We start from the raw sequence: 19,746 nt of genomic DNA, 5'->3' as shown, positions 1-19,746 counted from the left end.
TTTTCACAAGCAGCGAAGCACGTTCAAGCGAAAACCGACTTCCGTCAATAGTCCACAAAATTTCGACCATGTTCGCTGAGTGTCCGCCATTATATTTTCTGGACAAATGTCCAAAGCCGACAAAATTAATTCGTTCGAGGTCGATTTTAACATTTTTCAGCTACGCTTTAGCTTCTTCTTGTCTTTAGAAGTTCCAAGTAAACGTATCGGCTTTCAAATAGCCGCCTCTCGTCTCCAGTACGTGCCGCTGCTATCGCGCAGCGGCGTGGCTCATTTGTTCTCAGAAGTGGAGGGAGGCGAGTAGGGAGCAGGCAGCGCGTGATGGGCCCGCCAAGGCCATTGGCCTGACAGTTGTGAAGCGGCAGGCATGGAGAACGGAAGGAAGTGGGATGAGAGCGAAGACGCTGACGCGTTCCTGGCGCGGGTTCTGCAGCTACTGCGAGAAGAGGGCGCGCTCAATCCCGGAACCGACCAGCCCGTGGTGCGCTTCAGACACCCCGCCGAGCTCCAGGTGCACACTGGCTTCTCTAACCGTCACCGGGGATTAACACCGCACGCTAAACGACGCCTTGCACTATTAACAAAAAAAAAGCCTCAGACATTAAAGGCAACTGCATGTAAAATAGATTTACCTTATCGCCTGTCAAGTCTGCTTTTAAAGCTGATGTTTCCAACATGCTAATTATGGCTTCTACTTCTCCAGGAGTCGATACTTCAAGACATATATTTCGAATTTTTCTTGTTTTGCCTTCACCTTCCTTGCACCATCCATAATACCGCTATGCTTCAGATCAAAGGTACGGAAATATTTACCATCTAATCAAACTATTGATGTGTTTCAAGATCTACCAAATACAAAAAGGGGCAGTGTATTAGACGATAATCAACCTTAAGCGGAAAAAATGTAGCTGTCGCAGTGGTAAGTATCGTATCTTCCACGACGAACGTTGTTAAGAGCCATTGTATAAAAAAACTAGTACATAAGTAGCTACTTTATTTCTTGCAATTTTCTCGTCGTTTTCGACTGAGAACATTAGATCTTCTTCGGACTAAATACATCAACTTCAATGTTCAGATTTTGTTTTTGCCGTATGGGTTGGGTTGTTTGGGGGAAGAGACCAAACAGCGAGGTCATCGGTCTCATTGGATTAGGGAAGGACGGGGACGGAAGTCGGCCGTGCCCTTTCAAAGGAACCATCCCGTCATTTGCCTGGAGCGATTTAGGGAAATCACGGAAAACCGAAATCAGGATGGCCGGACGCGGGATTGAACCGTCGTCCTCCCGAATGCGAGTCCACTGTGCTAACCACTGCGCCACCTCGCTCGATCTTTTCCGTATGTTTTGCTGTCAATGTACACTATCGAAAAACTCATTCTCCACATTTCTTTTGATGCTGCTCTAATGAAATTTATCACCCTTCGCTGCTGCCACCTATTGGAAAGCCGACAGTACGTAGTTTCAACAGTTGTATTTCGTTCAGGTTCGGCGGTCTGTCTCAAATGAAGAGCTCAACTCGGCAGTATCAGAAATAAATACGACAACTGCGGTGGGTATACGTCACGAGAATGTATTATTTTCTTTAACGTACGTACCTAAACATGAATAGCTGCATCCTCCATTTTCAACCGCCCGATTGTGACCCAGGACCTAATGCCAAACGATCTTCTCGTTCTCACGACAAAGAATTTCATTTCGCGTTGATTTTTTCGTACACTTACACTACCAGTATGCGCGGATTTAGAAGAGAAGCACACGGATGCTATATGCCGTATCTAGAGCTTTTGTTTAGAATGTTCTGACTTTCAGATGAATTTCCTAGTTCTGAAAGACGATTATAGTTCGCAGTTCTAAAAGTCTGACAAGTCATTTGCAACGCAGAATTATTCTTCCAGTCCTACAACCGAAACATTTTGTTGTGTTTTTGAAATTAGTGGATGAATGATGAACTTTGGTCGAGCGTTTACATTTCAAAGTATATCGTCTGAAAAAAGACTCCCGATGAGAGCAGTGCGTTTCGTATCAGTGACTTGCAGATTTACGATAAGTTTAAGCACTTAGTTATCGTTTGCTGTAATAAACCCTGTACTCGACGACGGAAACGTTCTACGCGCAATCACTGTTAGACTTCAAGCATTGGATGTCATGTGATATCACTGTATGGATGTGAACTTGGTGTCTTTCTCCTAGAACGCGGATGATAATTTCTGGGCGTAGACTTGTGTTCACAGTTAGTAATAAATTGCGTGTATACCTACGAATAACACCCAAAATCTACTAGTTATTGTAGAAGAAAAATCGATCTTGATAATCTGCAATGTATTCAGTACCGAGAATTTCGAGCTGGTTTTTGGAATTCTAGTGTGAGTATTTTTGTTCCGACAACCAGGTCAGCATAGCGCTGGGCTATTGATTGATGGAGTCGCTACCTTATAGCATGCTGACGTGTCTCTTTTCGCACGTATCTGTTCTTTCACCCTTATTACGGAGAGGACTCAAATGTTCTTCATATCAACCTAGAGACTCTACTGTGACTCCTCCCATTATGTGCTAATTTCGCGAAATACAGAGAATAATAAAGGGTTAAGCATATTTTTAAAATTCATTTATGGCAATGTCATTCTCTTACTCAGCGATATAACAACTAAAGAAATTGTAAGCATTAAAATTAGTCGCACCAATAAGTCTGCAAGACGCGATCCTCCACGTGATTTTCGCGCTTACTTGTTCAGTGATTGCTAGCGGGAGGTACAGCACTTCATTTCCTGTAGGTTGACTGTGAACTGCCCAGTATATGATAGAAGTACACTATTACACTCATTTCTTTATGTGTTTCTACACTATGCATCCTGTTTAAGATTAATGTCTTGACTGAGCAGCCGGCCAGTGGCCGAGCGGTTCTAGGCGCTACAGTCTGGACTTGCGCGACCGTTACGGTCGCAGGTTCGAATCCTGCTTCGGGCATGGATGTGTGTGGTGTCCTCAGGTTAGTTACGTTTAAGTAGTTCTAAGTTCTAGGGGACTGATCACCTCAGAAGTTAAGTCCCATGCTCAGAGCCATCTGACTGAGCAACTGTAACCCTTACTGAATGTGATGCGATTTAGAACAATTTTCATTGTTCTGTTGGTGGAATTCTGGTGAAGAAGCTTTTGCCCTCTACCGACTCTTAGATAATGAGACAGATGTCTAACTGTAGCTTTTGGATGACTCAGATGAGTGTTGCAGTGTAGTTTATATTGTTATAAATTAATAACTGTCGGCAACTGAAACGAAAGATACACTTTGCTATGTATCTGTGTCACATTCACTAAGTTCTGGAGAACCCGCAGAGAGCTCTGCCACCAGGTTTCGAACTACGCACTTCTTTTCGGATTGAGCGCCAGCTCTTCAGCTTGCGTATTAGACAGAAAATCTTAGCATATTACCTACTCTGAGATTTTCACGTCTTCGAAATACGTCTAAGACTTCTCTGCATCTTCTAGTGAATAAACGCTGTGTAGAAAAGATACGAAATTTCTATTACTACCGGAATCTAGAATTCTGATCTGCCGGCATCCTGAGTCACAAGTGAAGGAAGTAACATATCTTGATGGCTTAGTGGCTATAAAAGTGAATGTTGTACTCTCTGCGTCCTGATGTCTCTCGTGATTACAGTGGACAATGTTGTTACTTGGTTGTTAATTATGATGTATGACATTTTTCAGAAATATCTACGATCTTCTTCACCTTCACGTTGCTGCATTTACATAAGTGTATCCTACGTTTCGCTTATGAATATTGCGTGTGCTTTTACCAGTGACAAGGCATTTTCATCGCTCTTCCATATCCCGTTTTGGGATAAATATATCACACCTGATAGACATTAGGATGGACGCTGAAAGCCATGACCAGGCATAACTCATCCCTGCATTTCTAAAAACTTCATCTTTACATTTTCTCATACCATTTTCCTTCTAGTTGATCACACCGTTACAGCTTCTGGAATCCAATACTGGAGGTTCCATGGCAGACCATCTTCGCCAGGTTGTCCAGAGACACTTCAGGCAGGCAGAACTGCTCACAGATGCTCAGATCGATAGCCTCATTATTAGTACCAGGTAAGATTACACAATCATTAGCACGCTGGACTCGCATTCAGGAGAAGGACGTCCTGCCATCCAAATCGCTTAAAGCAAATGCTAGTACTTGCTACTTCCTTCTCACACCTCTGGGAACTTGTTCCACCACGCTAACACCTCGTCGTTGACCAGGAGATTAAAATTTAATGTTACTTTTTTAATATTTTTTAAGGCCTCGCAATGTAATCCGAACTTTCCCCACGCTGAACAGACATGTTGTCCAGAATCTTTGTTTGATGTCTTATACGTCGACGAATGTTTGTACCACGCGCAGCGTCTTTTTTATGCCCCTTCAACAACGTTGCCTCACGTATCGTGTCTCTATTCTCAATAAGAATACACTATTATAGCAATTGGAAAACTTATTTTGAAGCCCGCATCTCGTGGTCGTGCGATAGCGTTCTCGCTTCCCACGCCCGGGTTCCCGGGTTCCCGGGTTCGATTCCCGGCGGGGTCAGGGATTTTCTCCGCCTCGTGATGGCTGGGTGCTGTGTGATGTCCTTAGGTTAGTTAGGTTTAAGTAGTCCTAAGTTTTAGGGGACTGATGACCATCGATGTTAAGTCCCATAGTGCTCAGAGCCACTTATTTTGAAATTTTAACGAGTTTTCGACAGTCCTTTTGATTTAGTATCTATGTTGGATTATCAAAAATAAAAGTAATGGTGTACTATGGTACTGTACTAGAAAGTTTAATAATGCTGTTGTCGTAAAGAAACGAAAAGTTGCATTTGATACGCCCAGTCTCCCTTGTGAGAGACAAAAAAGTATATTAATCATTTTCGTCAAGAGAACTGTTTGAAATGTGCTCTATAAGGGAATTCAGAGAATTTTTCCTTGTGCTATGCCAGCACACGTCTGCGCGACGTGCCTCGGTTTCTAATCTTTGTTCTCTTCGTCTTCAGCATCGAAATCGACTGTAACTGCCGTCGAATGCTGCCAAGATTGCCTTAGAGTGATTTAAACATCGGTAGTTGACAACAAGGTGTACGCAAGCCGTAGAGTGGAATAGTTTTGCTAGGTGAAGCGAAGCTTATTCCTTATATTGCCTGGCCGGCCGCGGTGGTCTCGCGGTTCTAGGCGTGCAGTCCGGAACCGTGAGACTGCTACGGTCGCAGGTTCGAATCCTGCCTCGGGTATGGATGTTTGTGATGTCCTTAGGTTAGTTAGGTTTAAGTAGTTCTAAGTTCTAGGGGACTAATGACCATAGCAGTTGAGTCCCATAGTGCTCAGAGCCATTTGAACCTTATATTGCCTGATGTTGTAACAGTTGAAGTCCTTTCTGATGTGGCCATTGACTGTACACTCGCAATAACATTATGAGGCTCAAAACGGCCTCAGCTGTGCAAACAGCATTTAGTTACTGCCTCGCCTTTGATAGTTCCAACAGTAGATTCTGGGAATCAAAAACTGAATGTAGTTGAACCACTGAGAGTCCATCATAATTTGACTGAGGTTATATATATATATATATATATATATATATATATATATATATATATATATATATATATATATAATTTTCATGAAGCGATAATACAAATTCTCAGAGTAAGTTAAAAGATTTTAACTAGATTTTTCAGAATGTGAATCTGAGAAATTCGATGGAGTAGATTCTTTAAAAGCAACTGGTACATGTGTCATTCACGGAAACCCCTCCTGGCTGCGAAGAGCCAGTCGCATGGGCACCTCGCTCCCCAGACTTCATACTACGGGATTTCTTTCTCTTGGATTTCATTAAAGACCATGTGTATGAGCCGGCCGAAGTGGCCGTGCGGTTCTAGGCGCTGCAGCCTGGAACCGCGAGACCACTACGGTTGCAGGTTCGAATCCTGCCTCGGGCATGGATGTGTGTGATGTTCTAAGTTCTAGAGGACTAATGACCTCAGAAGTTGAGTACCATAGTGCTCAGAGCCATTTGAACGATTTGAACCATGTGTATGTTCCTCCCCTACCAAACAATTTAACCGACCTGAATCTACGCCGCCGTTGCACAAGTTATGCCTGGTTTGCTGAACGAGTGTGAGAAGAAACTGATTACCGGTGGGATGTTTGACGCACCACAAACGGTAGTCACATCTCACATCAAACCAAAATGACACTTGGCACTTTTATCTCAAAGCTGAGGTTGTTTTGCTTAAAAATTGACACATCGACCGATTTTGTAAGTTATATCAATAAATTTCTGTATCATTCCACAGTTGTAAAGTCTTTTTTTAACTCGCCATGAATATCTAGAGCGAATAAATATATCGAGGTGCTAGATGCGTTTAGTCTGGTGAGTGTGCAGACCGCGTTTCATAAGGGGATCTGTCACCTAGATTTGCGGTTCGGGTCGGATATCTATTATGTTGGCACCACACCGATTGCCTTACGTCCAGTGGGATGTCTTCAATAACTCGGCAGCAGCATATCTTAGGAACTCAAGATAATTTAGTGCATTTAGATTCCCAGCAATAAAACAAGGACCAGTGATGCAGGTCTTGAGAAACACGCACCAAACGTTAATGTTACGGCGTAACGTCAAGCGTAGACACGCCAGTCGGGAACGCTAGAGCGGAGATGGCTGTGAGGAGACGTCAGCCAATCGCACGCTGACCGACCCCTCTCCAGGACGACAACGCGACAGCAGCGGCCTCTATGCGAAGAGGAATGAAGTCCCGCGGCCGACTGGTCGGGGCCCAGTTCTACAGCAGCTTCAAGATTAGCGCCGTGAATAGAAGCGTCAGCTGTATTACTTCTCTTGTATCAGAAGTGTTATTCTGAATAGGCTTATTTATTTCGGATGTCGCCCTTTGCTTGCGATATGTCTATGTAATTCTGAAAGATATATATTGTCATTTTCTTTTCGTAATAAAACTCTTTAATACGATTTGGCCGGCTGCTGTGGACGAGCGCTTCTGTGCGCTTCAGTCCGGGAACCGCGCTGCTGCTACGGTCTCAGGTTCGGATCCTGCCTCGGACATGGATGTGTGTGATGCCCTTAGGTTAGTTAGGTTTAAGTAGTTTTAAGTCTAGGGGATTGATGACCTCAGATGTTAAGTCCTATAGCGCTTAGAGCCATTTGAACCAATACGATTTGTTTGAATGTTGTCTAGTGACCCGAGAAAGCAAATTTCCTAGACTCCCCATTTATGACGACTAGGCAGGATTTAACATTTAAGACCAACAGCGTTGTTCTTATTCCCTTCTTTGAGCCAGAGTGGATTTTTAGCTGACGATTGGTGCGAAGCTTGACTTGCCCATGGTTTGTTAACGGTGCTTCTTCGTTAAACAAAATTTTGCATAGATATACCACATCAATTTGCACTTTTCGTAGATAACATTCGGAGAACTGTTACCAATTTTGGAAGTCGTTGCCGTGAAGCTGTAGATGCAGTGAACTATGAAGAGCGTGAAATGTGATGCAATCTAGTGTTTGCAGAACACTTTCTTGGGTGATCCTTCCTGTACTTGCGTGATGCCTCTTAGTGACATTTGCATTGTGTGCTACTGTTACTGAAATATTAGTTTCTTTTCTTTCATAAGTTGCTCTTCTTTTCCCTTGACGTATTTTATTCTCTCTACTTGCAGTTTCTAGAACATTTTTTTGTAATTTTTCTAAAGACAGATTGCGAGTTCTGTGCACAATCTGGATACTTTTCGGCATATAATCGTACAGCTACACTAATAGTTTGGCTACATGCGTTATAAACGATATTCACAGTATTGTATACATTGTGAGTCTCTCAATAGCTTTGCAAGTAATCTATCTGATTGCTACAGCAGCTTAACATACACCGATCATCCAGAGCATTACGAACACCTACATAGTAACCAGTATGTCCACCTTTGGCACACGTAACAGCAGCGATGCGTCATGGGATGGAGCCAGTGAGACCTTGGTAAGTCGCTGGAGGGAGTTGGCACCATATCTGCACACACAACCCACATAATTCCCATAAATTTCGGGCAGGGAGGCGATAAGTGCTGACGCTTGGTCCTATCACATCGCAGACTTTCGGCGAGTTGGGGTGCCAGCACATCAAGTGGAATTCGCCACTGTGCTCTTCGAAGCATCCATTACACTCCTGGCCTTGTGACAGGGCGCGTTATCTTGTTGAGAAACGTCACTACTGCGAGGAAACATGATCGTCACGAAGGGGTGTACGTGTTGTGCAACCAGTGTACGATACTCCTTGAACGTCAAGGTGTCTTGCACGAGCTCCACTTGGCCCATCGGAGTCCTGGTGAATCTTCCCCAGAGCGTAATAGAGCTGTCACCAGCTTATCTCCTTCCCGCGGTACAGGTATCAAGAAGCTGTTCCCCTGGAAGACGCCGGATTCGCGACCTCACATCGGTGAGGTGAAGAAGGTGTCAGGATTCATCAGACCTTGCAACGCTGTGCCACTGCACCAACGTGCAATACCGACGGTCACGTGGCCATTTCAGTCGTAGCTGCTGGTGTTGTGGTGTTAATATTTGCACATGCGTGGGTCATCGGCTGCGGAGCCCCATCGTTAAGAGTGTTCGTTGCACTGCGTGTTCAGACATACTTGTACTCTGTCCAGCATTAAAGTTCCGCCACAATTCACAGCCTGTCCTGTTTTACCATTCTCATACAGACTACGACGTCCGACATCTGTATGCTGTGTGGCCGCCCAACCCCACAACCTCTGGACATGGTTTCACCTTGGTTTCGCCACGTGCTGAAGACACTCACCGCAGCACTCCTCGAAAATCCAATAAGCCTTGCAGTTTCCGAAATGTTCGTGCCGAGCCTTCGGACCATCGCATTCTGCGATCAGTCAAACTCAGATAGATCGCGCGCCTTCCCCACTCTACACACTGACAGCACACTCACTGATACTCCATCCACATGCCTGTGTCTGGCTAGCAGTCATTCCGCACCAGGTGACGCTGCTCGCCTGAGCGGGTTATATCGATGGTAGGTCGGTGGTCATAATGTTCTGGCTGGTAAGTATCGACTGATGGGCTTCAAACACTCAGGCAAACACAAGAATCATGCTTGAATTACGTGTTTGTTTACATTCGCCATAATAGGGCATACGTTTGTGGAATCACTTCTTCTGGCTGCGGGACAGGTCTGTGACGCTGTTGTCTTGAGCAGGAGCGTGACACTTTGTACACATCTAAAGATTACCTGCCTTTCTGTTATCTGGATTAACATGTATGAGTAAAATCACAGTTTAATTTTAGTTTAATGAATCAACGATAAAATAAACTTCCGTTATACGGTCTAATCCGCTGTTTCATTGAACAATAATAAAATACACTTCCGTTACATAACTACATAACTATGTCGCCGTGTACAAGTGTCACTTCACAGTAATGACCCACTCGACGCATTAAATATCGCAATTGTATCAGATCCCCGCCGACCGCTTATTCGATTTCTAATTATCTTGTAGACAACTGGCTCATTGTAGGATTCAGACGCTAGCTCTGAATCTGGGTCATTTTCTTATAACGATGCTAAAGTTTTCCTCATTTAGCTCTTCTTTTATTGTATATTACGATTGCTCACTTGGATGTATGGTAGCACAGCTTAGAACTGTGTTAGCTGAAGCAATAAGGAGTGAATATGTACGAGTACGCAGTTGTAAAACAGCAATGGAACGGTACAAGATAATGATATTTGTGAACGGTGCACCATATACACATGAGCATCCACTTGATGAAATGTTCCGCTGCTGATGAAGAGTACATCTACATCTACATCATTACTCTGCAATTCACATTTAAGTGCTTGGCAGAGGGTTCATCGAACCACAATCATACTATCTCTTTACCATTCCACTCCCGAACAGCGCGCGGGGAAAACGAACACCTAAACCTTTCTGTTAGAGCTCTTATTTCTCTTATTTTATTTTGATGATCATTCCTACCTATGTAGGTTGGGCTCAACAAAATATTTTCGCATTCAGAAGAGAAAGTTGATGACTGAAATTTCGTAAATAGGTCTCGGCGCGACGAAAAACGTCTTTGCTTTAATGACTTCCATCCCAACTTGCGTATCATATCTGCCACACACTCTCCCCTATTACGTGATAATACAAAACGAGCTGCCCTTTTTTGCACCCTTTCGATGTCCTCCGTCAATCCCACCTGATAAGGATCCCACACAGCGCAGCAATATTCTAACAGAGGACGAACGAGTGTAGTGTAAGCTGTGTCTCTAGTGGACTTGTTGCATCTTCTAAGTGTCCTGCCAATGAAACGCAACCTTTGGCTCGCATTCCGCACAATATTATCTATGTGGTCTTTCCAACTGAAGTTGTTCGAATTGACAGCTTTGAGAATTGTACTATTTATCGAGTAATCGAATTCTAACGGATTTCTTTTGGAACTCATGTGGATCACCACACACTTTTCGTTATTTAGCGACAACTGCCACCTGCCACACGATACAGCAATCTTTTCTAAATCGCTTTGCAACTGATACTGGTCTTCGGATGACCTTACTAGACGGTAAATTACAGCATCATCTGCGAACAACCTAAGACAACTGGTCAGATTGTCACCCAAGTCATTTATATAGATCAGGAACAGCAGAGGTCCCAGGACGCTTCCCTGGGGAACACCTGATATCACTTCAGTTTTACTCGATGATTTGCCGTCTATTACTACGAACTGCGACCTTCCTGACAGGAAATCACGAATCCAGTCGCACCCCAGACGATACCCCGTAGGCCCGCAGCTTGATTAGAAGTCGCTTGTGAGGAACGGTGTCAAGAGCTTTCCGGAAATCTAGAAATATGGAATCAACTTGAGATCCCCTGTCGATAGTAGCCATCACTTCGTGCGAATAAAGAGCTAGCTGCGTTGCACAAGAACGATGTTTTCTGAAGCCATGCTGATTATCTATCAATAGATCGTTCCCTTCGAGGTGATTCATAAAGCTTGAATACAGTATATGCTCCAAAACCCTACTGCAAACCGGCGTCAATGATATAGTTCTGTAGTTAGATGGATTACTCCTACTACCCTTCTTAAACACTGGTGCGACCTGCGCAATTTTCCAATCTGTAGGTACAGATCTATCGGTGAGCGAGCGGTTGTATATGATTGCTAAGTAGGGAGCTATTGTATCAGCGTAATCTGAAAGGAACCTAATCGGTATACAATCTGGACCTGAAGGCTTGCCCGTATCAAGCGATTTGAGTTGCTTCGCAACCCCTAAGGTATCTACTTCTAAGAAACTCATGCTAGCAGCTGTTTGTGTTTCAAATTCTGGAATATTCCATTCGTCTTCCCTGGTGAAGGAATTTCGGAAAACTGCGTTCAATAACTCCGCTTTAGCGGCACAGTCGTCGATAACAGTACCATCGGCACTGCGCAGCGAAGGTATTGACTGCGTCTTGCCGCTTGTGTACTTTACATACGACCAGAATTTCTTCGGATTTTCTACCAAATTTCGAGACAATGTTTCGCTGTGGAACTTATTAAAGGCATCTCGCATTGAAGTCCGTGCCAACCTTCGCGCGTCTGTAAATTTTAGCCAATCTTCGAGATTTCGCGTTCTTCTGAACTTCGCATGCTTTTTCCGTAGCCTCTGCAACAGCGTTCGGACCTGTTTTGTGTACCATGGGGGCGTTGAAGACAGAAGCACACAGAGACAAGATCACGCTGCTAGTGCTTGCTAGGTGTATCACTCCTTCTTTCATTTGTTTTTACCTGTGTTTTGCCGATAACGATAATAGCAAAATACTGGTTACATATTTTTATGTCGTCGGATCAACTGCAATTAGCTCACGCGTTTATTTCTGACCACCTTGATAATGATGTTTTAATAAGAATGTAATCTGATCATTCACGGTCACCGCCGTCAGTTGTAAAAATGCTCCATAGTTAATAATTGGTCATTAGGATTCGAATTTTATCTTTCTTGGGCAAGGGTCGGGGGTATTCTGACCCTGTGAATGGCTAAGTAATGGGAGGAGAGACCTTGTTTGGCCGGAGGAGTCGATACGGAAGGAGCCGTTGCAATAAATATAGTAACGGTTTAGATAGAACAGGCTGTGGTATGCCTTAAGCCGTCCAGCGCACATTCATGTGTGATGTCTCCTTGAGCGGTATCAACAGGTTTTTCTTTCTTATCTCCTTACTCTGGAACAGCTTCTCAGGGACTGGCATTGAACTTCGAATGGAAAAGTACTGGATACTACTGCAACAGGACGCACAGAAGGCAATATATGGCTTTTTGTTTTCTTTGGGACGTAACCTTATGTTGGTAGCGATATCGTTAAAAGCGGACCTCTAATGCCGTTGAGACAGGGTCAAGGAAGAAATATCCTCAGCTTTTTTATGGGTCCTGAGAAAAATTTAAAAACACAGAAAAATCAGATATGGACTGATGGTCCATTTTAAGCCTGCTTCATCCAAGCATGAGTTTAGGGTATTAACTGCTGAGTCATCTAGTTAATTGTGACACTTAGGAAATATGCGTACTCTGCGTAAGTGGATGGAGCCGGACGAATGTTGGGCATAAGAAAGGAGATGTAGAAAATCGGTGTGTGTTTCTTTGCCAACCCAGTCTTGTTCCCACATACTTTTTTCCCCATTGGTCCAGAAAACTTACGCATTGTTTGGCATTTATTATTTTTTCCGTTATAAAGGTAATCAGCAGGATGAATCCGTTTTCAATCCCAAAAAACCCAATTTGACACAATGAAACACGAAAAGATGTTGGGCATAAGAAGGCCGATGTCAGTAATTAATGATTATGATCTTGATATCAAGTATGTGTTTCCTTCGTTATCTCTCGGCTTTGGTACTCGGGCTGCGCCGTAGACATAATGCTCTGCTTATCGGTTTCCTATTGTGTGACCGATTGAGACAGTGCAGTGAGAGACAAAGCACGCACATTCGGAAGGAGAACGTTTTCCGTGTTCTCCCCTAAATCACTCAATCCAAATGCTCAGATGGCTCCTTTGTAAAGGTCACGATCAATTTCTTTTCCCATCCTTCCCCAGGTCTGTGCATCTGCTCCGTGTCTAATATGACACCGTCATAGACGGGACGTTAAACCTGAATCTGCCTTTATTTCTGTCGTGAGTGACATCATCAGAGATAGTACATACAGATGATTTAAGTCTTTGAAATTTCCTGTAGCATAACAAGTATAGTTCTTACACTATTTTTGTAGAAATGGCGCGAAGAACGTAACTATTCGTGCAACGGCTATCCCAGCGTGGTGTTAACCAGACTTTGAATACTGCCAAAGTGGAGCAGTAGTGGATGCAGTTCTTTTTCGGCCGCTAAGTTAGCACTGAGGACCGCAAGTTGTATGCATTGAGTCCTCTTTCTTTCCCGTTGAAATTGCTGTTTTAATTTTTATAAACTCTGCACGTTCTAAGAGGTGTAATGACTAGACTAGGACAAAACTTTGGTGTCGGAGAATCGTACTTTGTGGTCCCTTGGCACAAGCGCATAATCTGTTGCTGACGGAATACCTGTGTTGCCTGGCCTTCGATAGCTGTTACGTTTCTTGCAGCAGTTTCAGGGTTTTTTTAATTGAAACGTGTGATATTTTGCGAAGTATCGAGTGGTTATAATTAAACTGCAACTACTCACAGACTGTCCAGTGAGGGCTGTAATTATCATATGGCAAAGAAACATGGTAGATACCTTAACACGGAACCGGTTTACGCTGTAAAGTTATTAGTTTCAGTTTTAGACACCAAATGGCGCTCTGAATGCAAGAAAGACATATAGAAATTATATGAATGCATGGTGTCCGTTCTTTCGGACATATCCGAAAGAACAAAAACCACGCATTCATATAACTGATAAGCCTGGCTGGGCAATGATCCACCTTCTTCAGTGTGGATACACGAATACGTCCGACCTCCTGTGGGAATCTCTGAGTAGCGAACCGGAGTATAATGGACAGGGAATGCGGATAGGTGGCTCTCGGTGGGAATGTGGATCGGCTGTGAAGGTTGCCGAGATGGTCCGAGCAGTTGCGATAACGCTGTGTCCCGGTTGCACAGTGGTTACCGCGCCTACCTAGTAAGCAGGACATCCCTGATTCGAATCCCGGTCCGGTACAAATTTACGCTCGCCGCCGCTGATTCTGCTTAAAGTTCCGCTGCAGCTAACATTAGTGACACCCATCCTATATACGTAAAGATATGTTTCCACATGTAATGGATTACGAATGGGACGTGATCAGAGAAGGCCAACCCGTGAGAAAGGCATAATGTCGATTTTATTATTAACCAGTACTTGCACAATTTGTACAATACGAGCACCGGAGACGTCGACGAAATGCTGTACAGCGCCAAATTTGCACCTGGTGGCCATAGTTGAAACGAATTTTTTCTCACCGTAAAGCGGTCCCGCATTAACACATTACCATACTACCAAGTTTCGCTGCCGTACCATAATTATTGCCCACATAGGACCTCTGTGAATAGCTTCACTTTAATTATGACCATCCAGTACTTAGGTACCATTTTAGAATGTGCTTGGCGTTTTTACAACTCTGCCATGGCTATGAGCTGTAGCGCGGATAGAAACCACCAGAAGAGGATCATACTGTCATAACGATGAAGGACATATGATTTAAAAGTGTCACCTACGTTCACGGCTGGACTTCTGCGCGCTCCACACAGTATATCAACTACCAGTACTGCATTCGTGAGCGTGGCTGAAAGGTCGATAGCTCATTTACCGCTTGGTTAATCAAATTATCAAATTAAAAATCTCATGAGTTAAGTAGGCAGAAACAGCAGATGCTGCCTCAAAACTAAACAGAAGGAATACAGAAAGTATCAGCGAAAAAAAAAAGCTAAATTTCATTCTCTCTCTTCTGCTATAAAAAGCTAGACAAACAGAACTCGATAATCTTCTTTTACTCTTTCTCTAATCTACGTATTGACCAAGCTGTACTCGGCGTAATCGCTTTCTTTTAGACAGAACATATTCTGCGTACTGACATGTACGCTCTATGCCACCAAGATCAAACGAGGTGACATGGTCCTTACGAACTTTGGCTCGTATTCGAAAGGAATTAGGGCCAGATTATATCCTGCCTTCCTGAAGTGTCTGCTATGTAGTTTCCCTAAATCGTTTCAAATGACTAATGGGATTCTTCCCTCAAGTACATACCAGTTCTTACCTTTTCCATTCCTTCTTTAACTGATCTAGAGTTAGACTCTAACGACATATCTGTCGAAGGAAAAAATACATGATAATAAACTTCTCTAGATAGATAACAGTGCGCTATGCTGTACACGCCAACGATGAGATGAGACTTCGTACCGCACGTTAATCCCAGTATCCTCGACGCACGTTTGATAAGAGCAACGCGGCTAGTACATGACAGACACTATCTAGTCGACATGAAGCTAGCTCGTGTTTCTACAAGCAGTTCTGATACTTTTGCGAGGCACGCTTCCCAAGCAGTTATCTTCACGTGACTGAAATTATGACGAGGTCCCAAGCAAATAGCTTTCAGTCGCCGACTGCCATTTGGCTTCCAGATTTGAATTGTTAGGAAGTATCAGAGGGAAGAACAGGATTTATCACGGAATTAAGCGTTCATTAACACACGCAACATGTTCTACCGCAGCTCTAATTTCCCTTATCTTTAAATTGTGATCATTGCGCGATTTGAAAGTTGGTGGTAATAATATATGCTCTACATCCTCGGCGAATATCGGTTTTCGGATTTAATGAGCAGCCCCTTCCGTTTAGCGCGTCGTCTATCTTCAAGTGTGCCCCACTTCAAACTTTCAATGAGATTTGTAACGCTCTCGCGATGGATAAATGTACTAGTCACGAACTTGCCGCTCTTCTTTGGACCTTCTAAATCTCTTGAATCAGACCCAACTGGTAAGAGTCCCATACAGACGAACAAGACTCTAAGAATGGACGGACTAACGTATTGTAAGCAATTTCCTTTGTTGAAGGACTGCATCGCTTCAGGATTCCACCAATAAACCGCAATCTAGAGTTCGCCTTGCCCGTTACTTGTGTAATCTGATCATTCCATTTGAGATCATTTCGAATAGTCACGCCCAGATACTTGACGGATTTAACCGCTTCTAAAGACTGGGCATTTATTTTGTACTCGTACATTAATGTGGATTTTCGCCTTGTTATACGCTGTACGTTACACTTACTAATATTGAGAGGTAACTGCCAGTCATTACACCACGCATCTATTTCCTGCAAATCCTCATTGATTTGTTCACAACTTTTGTGTGATACTACTTTCCTGTAGACTATAGCATCATCGGCAAACAGTCTAATGCCGCTGTCAATACCATCAACCAGATCGTTTATGTAAATCGTAAAAAGCAGCGCACCTATTACGCTGTCCTGGGGCACACCTGAAGTTACGCTTGTTTCTGTTGAAGTCACCCAATTCAGGACGGCATACTGCTCTCTGTCTGTTAGAAAACTTTCTATCCAACCGCATATGTCATCGGATAGACCGTAAGCGCGCACTTTTTGAAGCAAGCGACAGTGCGGAACTGAGTCGAAAGCCTTTCGAAAGTCAAGAAATATGGCATCAGCCTGGGAGCTGGTATCTAGAGCCTGTTGCATATCATGGACAAAGAGGGCCAGTTGTGTTTCGCATGACTGCTGTTTGCTAAAACCGTGCTGGTTTCTGCAGATGAGCTTCTCAGAGTCTAGAAAGGTCATTATCTCTGAACACAAAGTATATTCCATGATTCTACAACAAATCGATGTCAGTGAAACTGGCTGGTAATTATGTGCATCCGATTTTCTATGTGTTTTATGGACTGCCATGACCTGGGCCTTCTTCCAGTTCCGTGGAACTTTCCGCTGTTCCAGTGATCTCTGATAGATGATGGATAAGAATGGTGCTATATTTGTAGCATAGTCAACATATAATCTTACGGGGATACCGTCTGGGCCAAGTTCCTTCCTGGCGTCTAAGGATCTTAACTGTTTTACAATCTCAGATACACTAACCATCATGTCAGCCATCCTTGCGTTTGTTCGATAATTGAAAGGGGAAATGGTGCTGCAGTCCTCTACCTCAGTGAGCGTTGTAAATACACAATCTAGTTTTTGCGGTCCCTGCAGAAGCGATTCTTAGAAGATTTCCGCTCATTCCTACATTCTTCCTTTAATACTGGTTGTTGAAACTTCGTGAGTAGGATTCTGCGGGACAGCTAGTGTCATCTTCAAGCATCTGCCAGTTCAATTTCTCCCGCAACGCTCTCTCATGATTCAAACCAAACTATGTCCGTTTGTGCTGCACTTATTTTAATATGCTCAATGTCCACTCCGACAGTCCTGTTTGGTTTGAGTCTCACGTACTTGGGCAGTAGTCTAAGATATCGGGCACAAGTGTTATCCACAACTGTTTTGCAACACGTTCATGGTAAACAAATCCGCCACAGTAGTAAAATATTTTATTGACCGAAGTCTTGCACGATAGAAGTCGCTATACACACCTGATGATGGCGCTAAGACCCCGAAACTGTGGTAGTGTATAGCGACTTCTGTGGTGCAAGACTTGAGTCAATAAAGTGTTTTACAAGTTTTGTTTACAGTGAACATTAATGTGACCACGTGCCAAAAGCCCGAATAACCACCTTTTGCAGCACATACGTGCCGAAAGGTAGTCAGTGACGTTATGAAAGGTGCCGACAGGGATGTGGAGACATGCAGACTCCAATGGCGTGCCAGCTGCACCAAGTTACTCGGGTGAGGGCCCACGGCTTCGACAGCCCTATCGACGTGGTCCTCGATTGTTTTTTAAACCAGGTTAGTTTTGTGACGAAGGGAATACAGTAAAATCATCCTGGTGCTCTTCTAACCACACACATACACTACGAGCTCTGTTGCACGTTGCATTGTCCTGTTGGCAGATGCTGTCGTGCCAAGGAAAAAAAACAAACTGCATGTAGGGGCGGGCGTGGTCCCTAGGGATAGATTCATACTTGTGTTGAACCACTGTGCCTTCCAGAACGACGAGATCATCCAATTGCCACAAAAACATTCCTCAGACCACAATACTCCCCCCTCCGGCCTGGACATGTACGACGATTCTTGCAGGACTGTACATGCAGATGAGCATGTGTCCTTTGGAGCATAGACCGTGATTCACCGGAAAAGTCCACCTGTCGACACGCAGTTGACGACCAGTTGCGGAAATGGCGTGAAAATTCTGTCCTTTGTCACCGATGAGCAGCCGCAGTCACGGGTGAATGAACCGGGCACCTGCTGCGGAGCCGGCCGCGGTGGTCTCGCGGTTCTAGGCGCGCAGTCCGGAACCGTGCGACTGCTACGGTCGCAGGTTCGAATCCTGCCTCGCGCATGGATGTGTGTGATGTCCTTAGGTTAGTTAGGTTTAAGTAGTTCTAAGTTCTAGGGGACTGATGACCACAGCAGTTGAGTCCCATAGTGCTCAGAGCCATTTGAACCATTTTTGAACCTGCTGCGGAGGCCCATATGCAGGAACGTTCGCTTGACAGTCGTTGAGGAGACACTGTTGGTAGCCCCTTGATTCATCTGGGTGGTCACTTCATTCGACGAAAGATCCGTGCCCAAAGACTGGGAAGTTGCACAGGTCGCACCAATATTCAAGAAAGGTAGTAGGAGTAATCCACTAAATTACGGGCCCATATCGTTAACATCGAATGCAGCAGGATTTTGGAACATATATTGTGTTCGAACATTGTGAATTACCTCGAAGAAAACGGTCTATTGACACACAGTCAAAATGGATTTACAAAACATCGTTCCTGTGAAACACAATGTGGTGTGCGTACTGTAAGACCTTCGGTACACAAACCATCAGATTATTTGACTTGTCACTCTAACGAAGTAGGCGAGTGTCAGCAATATGTCTCGTGGTCTTATCGTGGCGTGTTTATCTTCTGCCGTTCGGTCAGACGATAGAAATGCCACTTGCACGATTAGAGTAGCAGATTGACGGTGACCAAATTTAAACAGAACTTGATTAATTTTCACGCACATTTGTTAACATAATAACAAATATAAAAACAACTTAACTTGGTTCTGGATGCTGTTTACAACTGTCAATCTGAAGTTTCTTTGGTCTTGCTACATTAATCTTATTCTCACATATCTCTGATACTTGACAAAGTGTCTATACATTTATCTTCATGGCTATGTACAGGAATATGATAATCTTATTAGGCACAGACTGAAACTTGACTATAGACTAATGCAGACTAATGCAGACTGATACAGACTGGTGCAGACAAATGCAGAGTGACTAATCGGAGGTCTGTACACTCGTTATAATACCTCGCGTGTTCAGGTATCACTGCGCGAGTGTGATCCACGAGCAGAAAAGGTCCTACGTTAGCAGCAATCTCATTGGCTGCATTACATATTAATACGTGGATCGGCGGAAGCAGAATTTGGTCCGTCTCTAAGACAGCGCCATCTCGTAGTGCGGAGACGGACGAGCGCTGCGCCTGCGTTGTTGTGCTTAGTGGGGTGCGCTCTATTAGGAAAGTTGTGTACGCACTTGACTATGCGGAACTATATACACAACACACAACTGGCTCTTTATTCACATGAAGTGTTAAGTGCTATTAACAAGGGATTTCAGATCGATTCCGTATTTCTGGATTTCCGGAAGGCTTTTGACACTGTACCGCACAAGTGGCTC

General features: G+C 43.9%; 1 protein-coding gene across 1 annotated transcript in view; it reads left to right on the top strand.

The window, feature by feature from the left end:
- Window positions 1-352: 352 nt before the first annotated feature.
- LOC126268126 (acidic amino acid decarboxylase GADL1) overlaps window positions 353-19,746 on the top strand; it is a 137,512-nt gene continuing 118,118 nt past the window's right edge. The window contains exon 1 of the mRNA XM_049973656.1: window positions 353-511. Coding sequence (XP_049829613.1) covers window positions 368-511 — 144 coding nt within the window. The 5' untranslated portion in view covers window positions 353-367. The remainder of the gene's footprint in view (window positions 512-19,746) is intronic.

Source organism: Schistocerca gregaria, chromosome 4, assembly GCF_023897955.1.
Source record: "Schistocerca gregaria isolate iqSchGreg1 chromosome 4, iqSchGreg1.2, whole genome shotgun sequence".
Lineage (NCBI taxonomy): Eukaryota > Metazoa > Arthropoda > Insecta > Orthoptera > Acrididae > Schistocerca > Schistocerca gregaria.
This window is presented reverse-complemented; position numbering and strand designations above follow the sequence as displayed.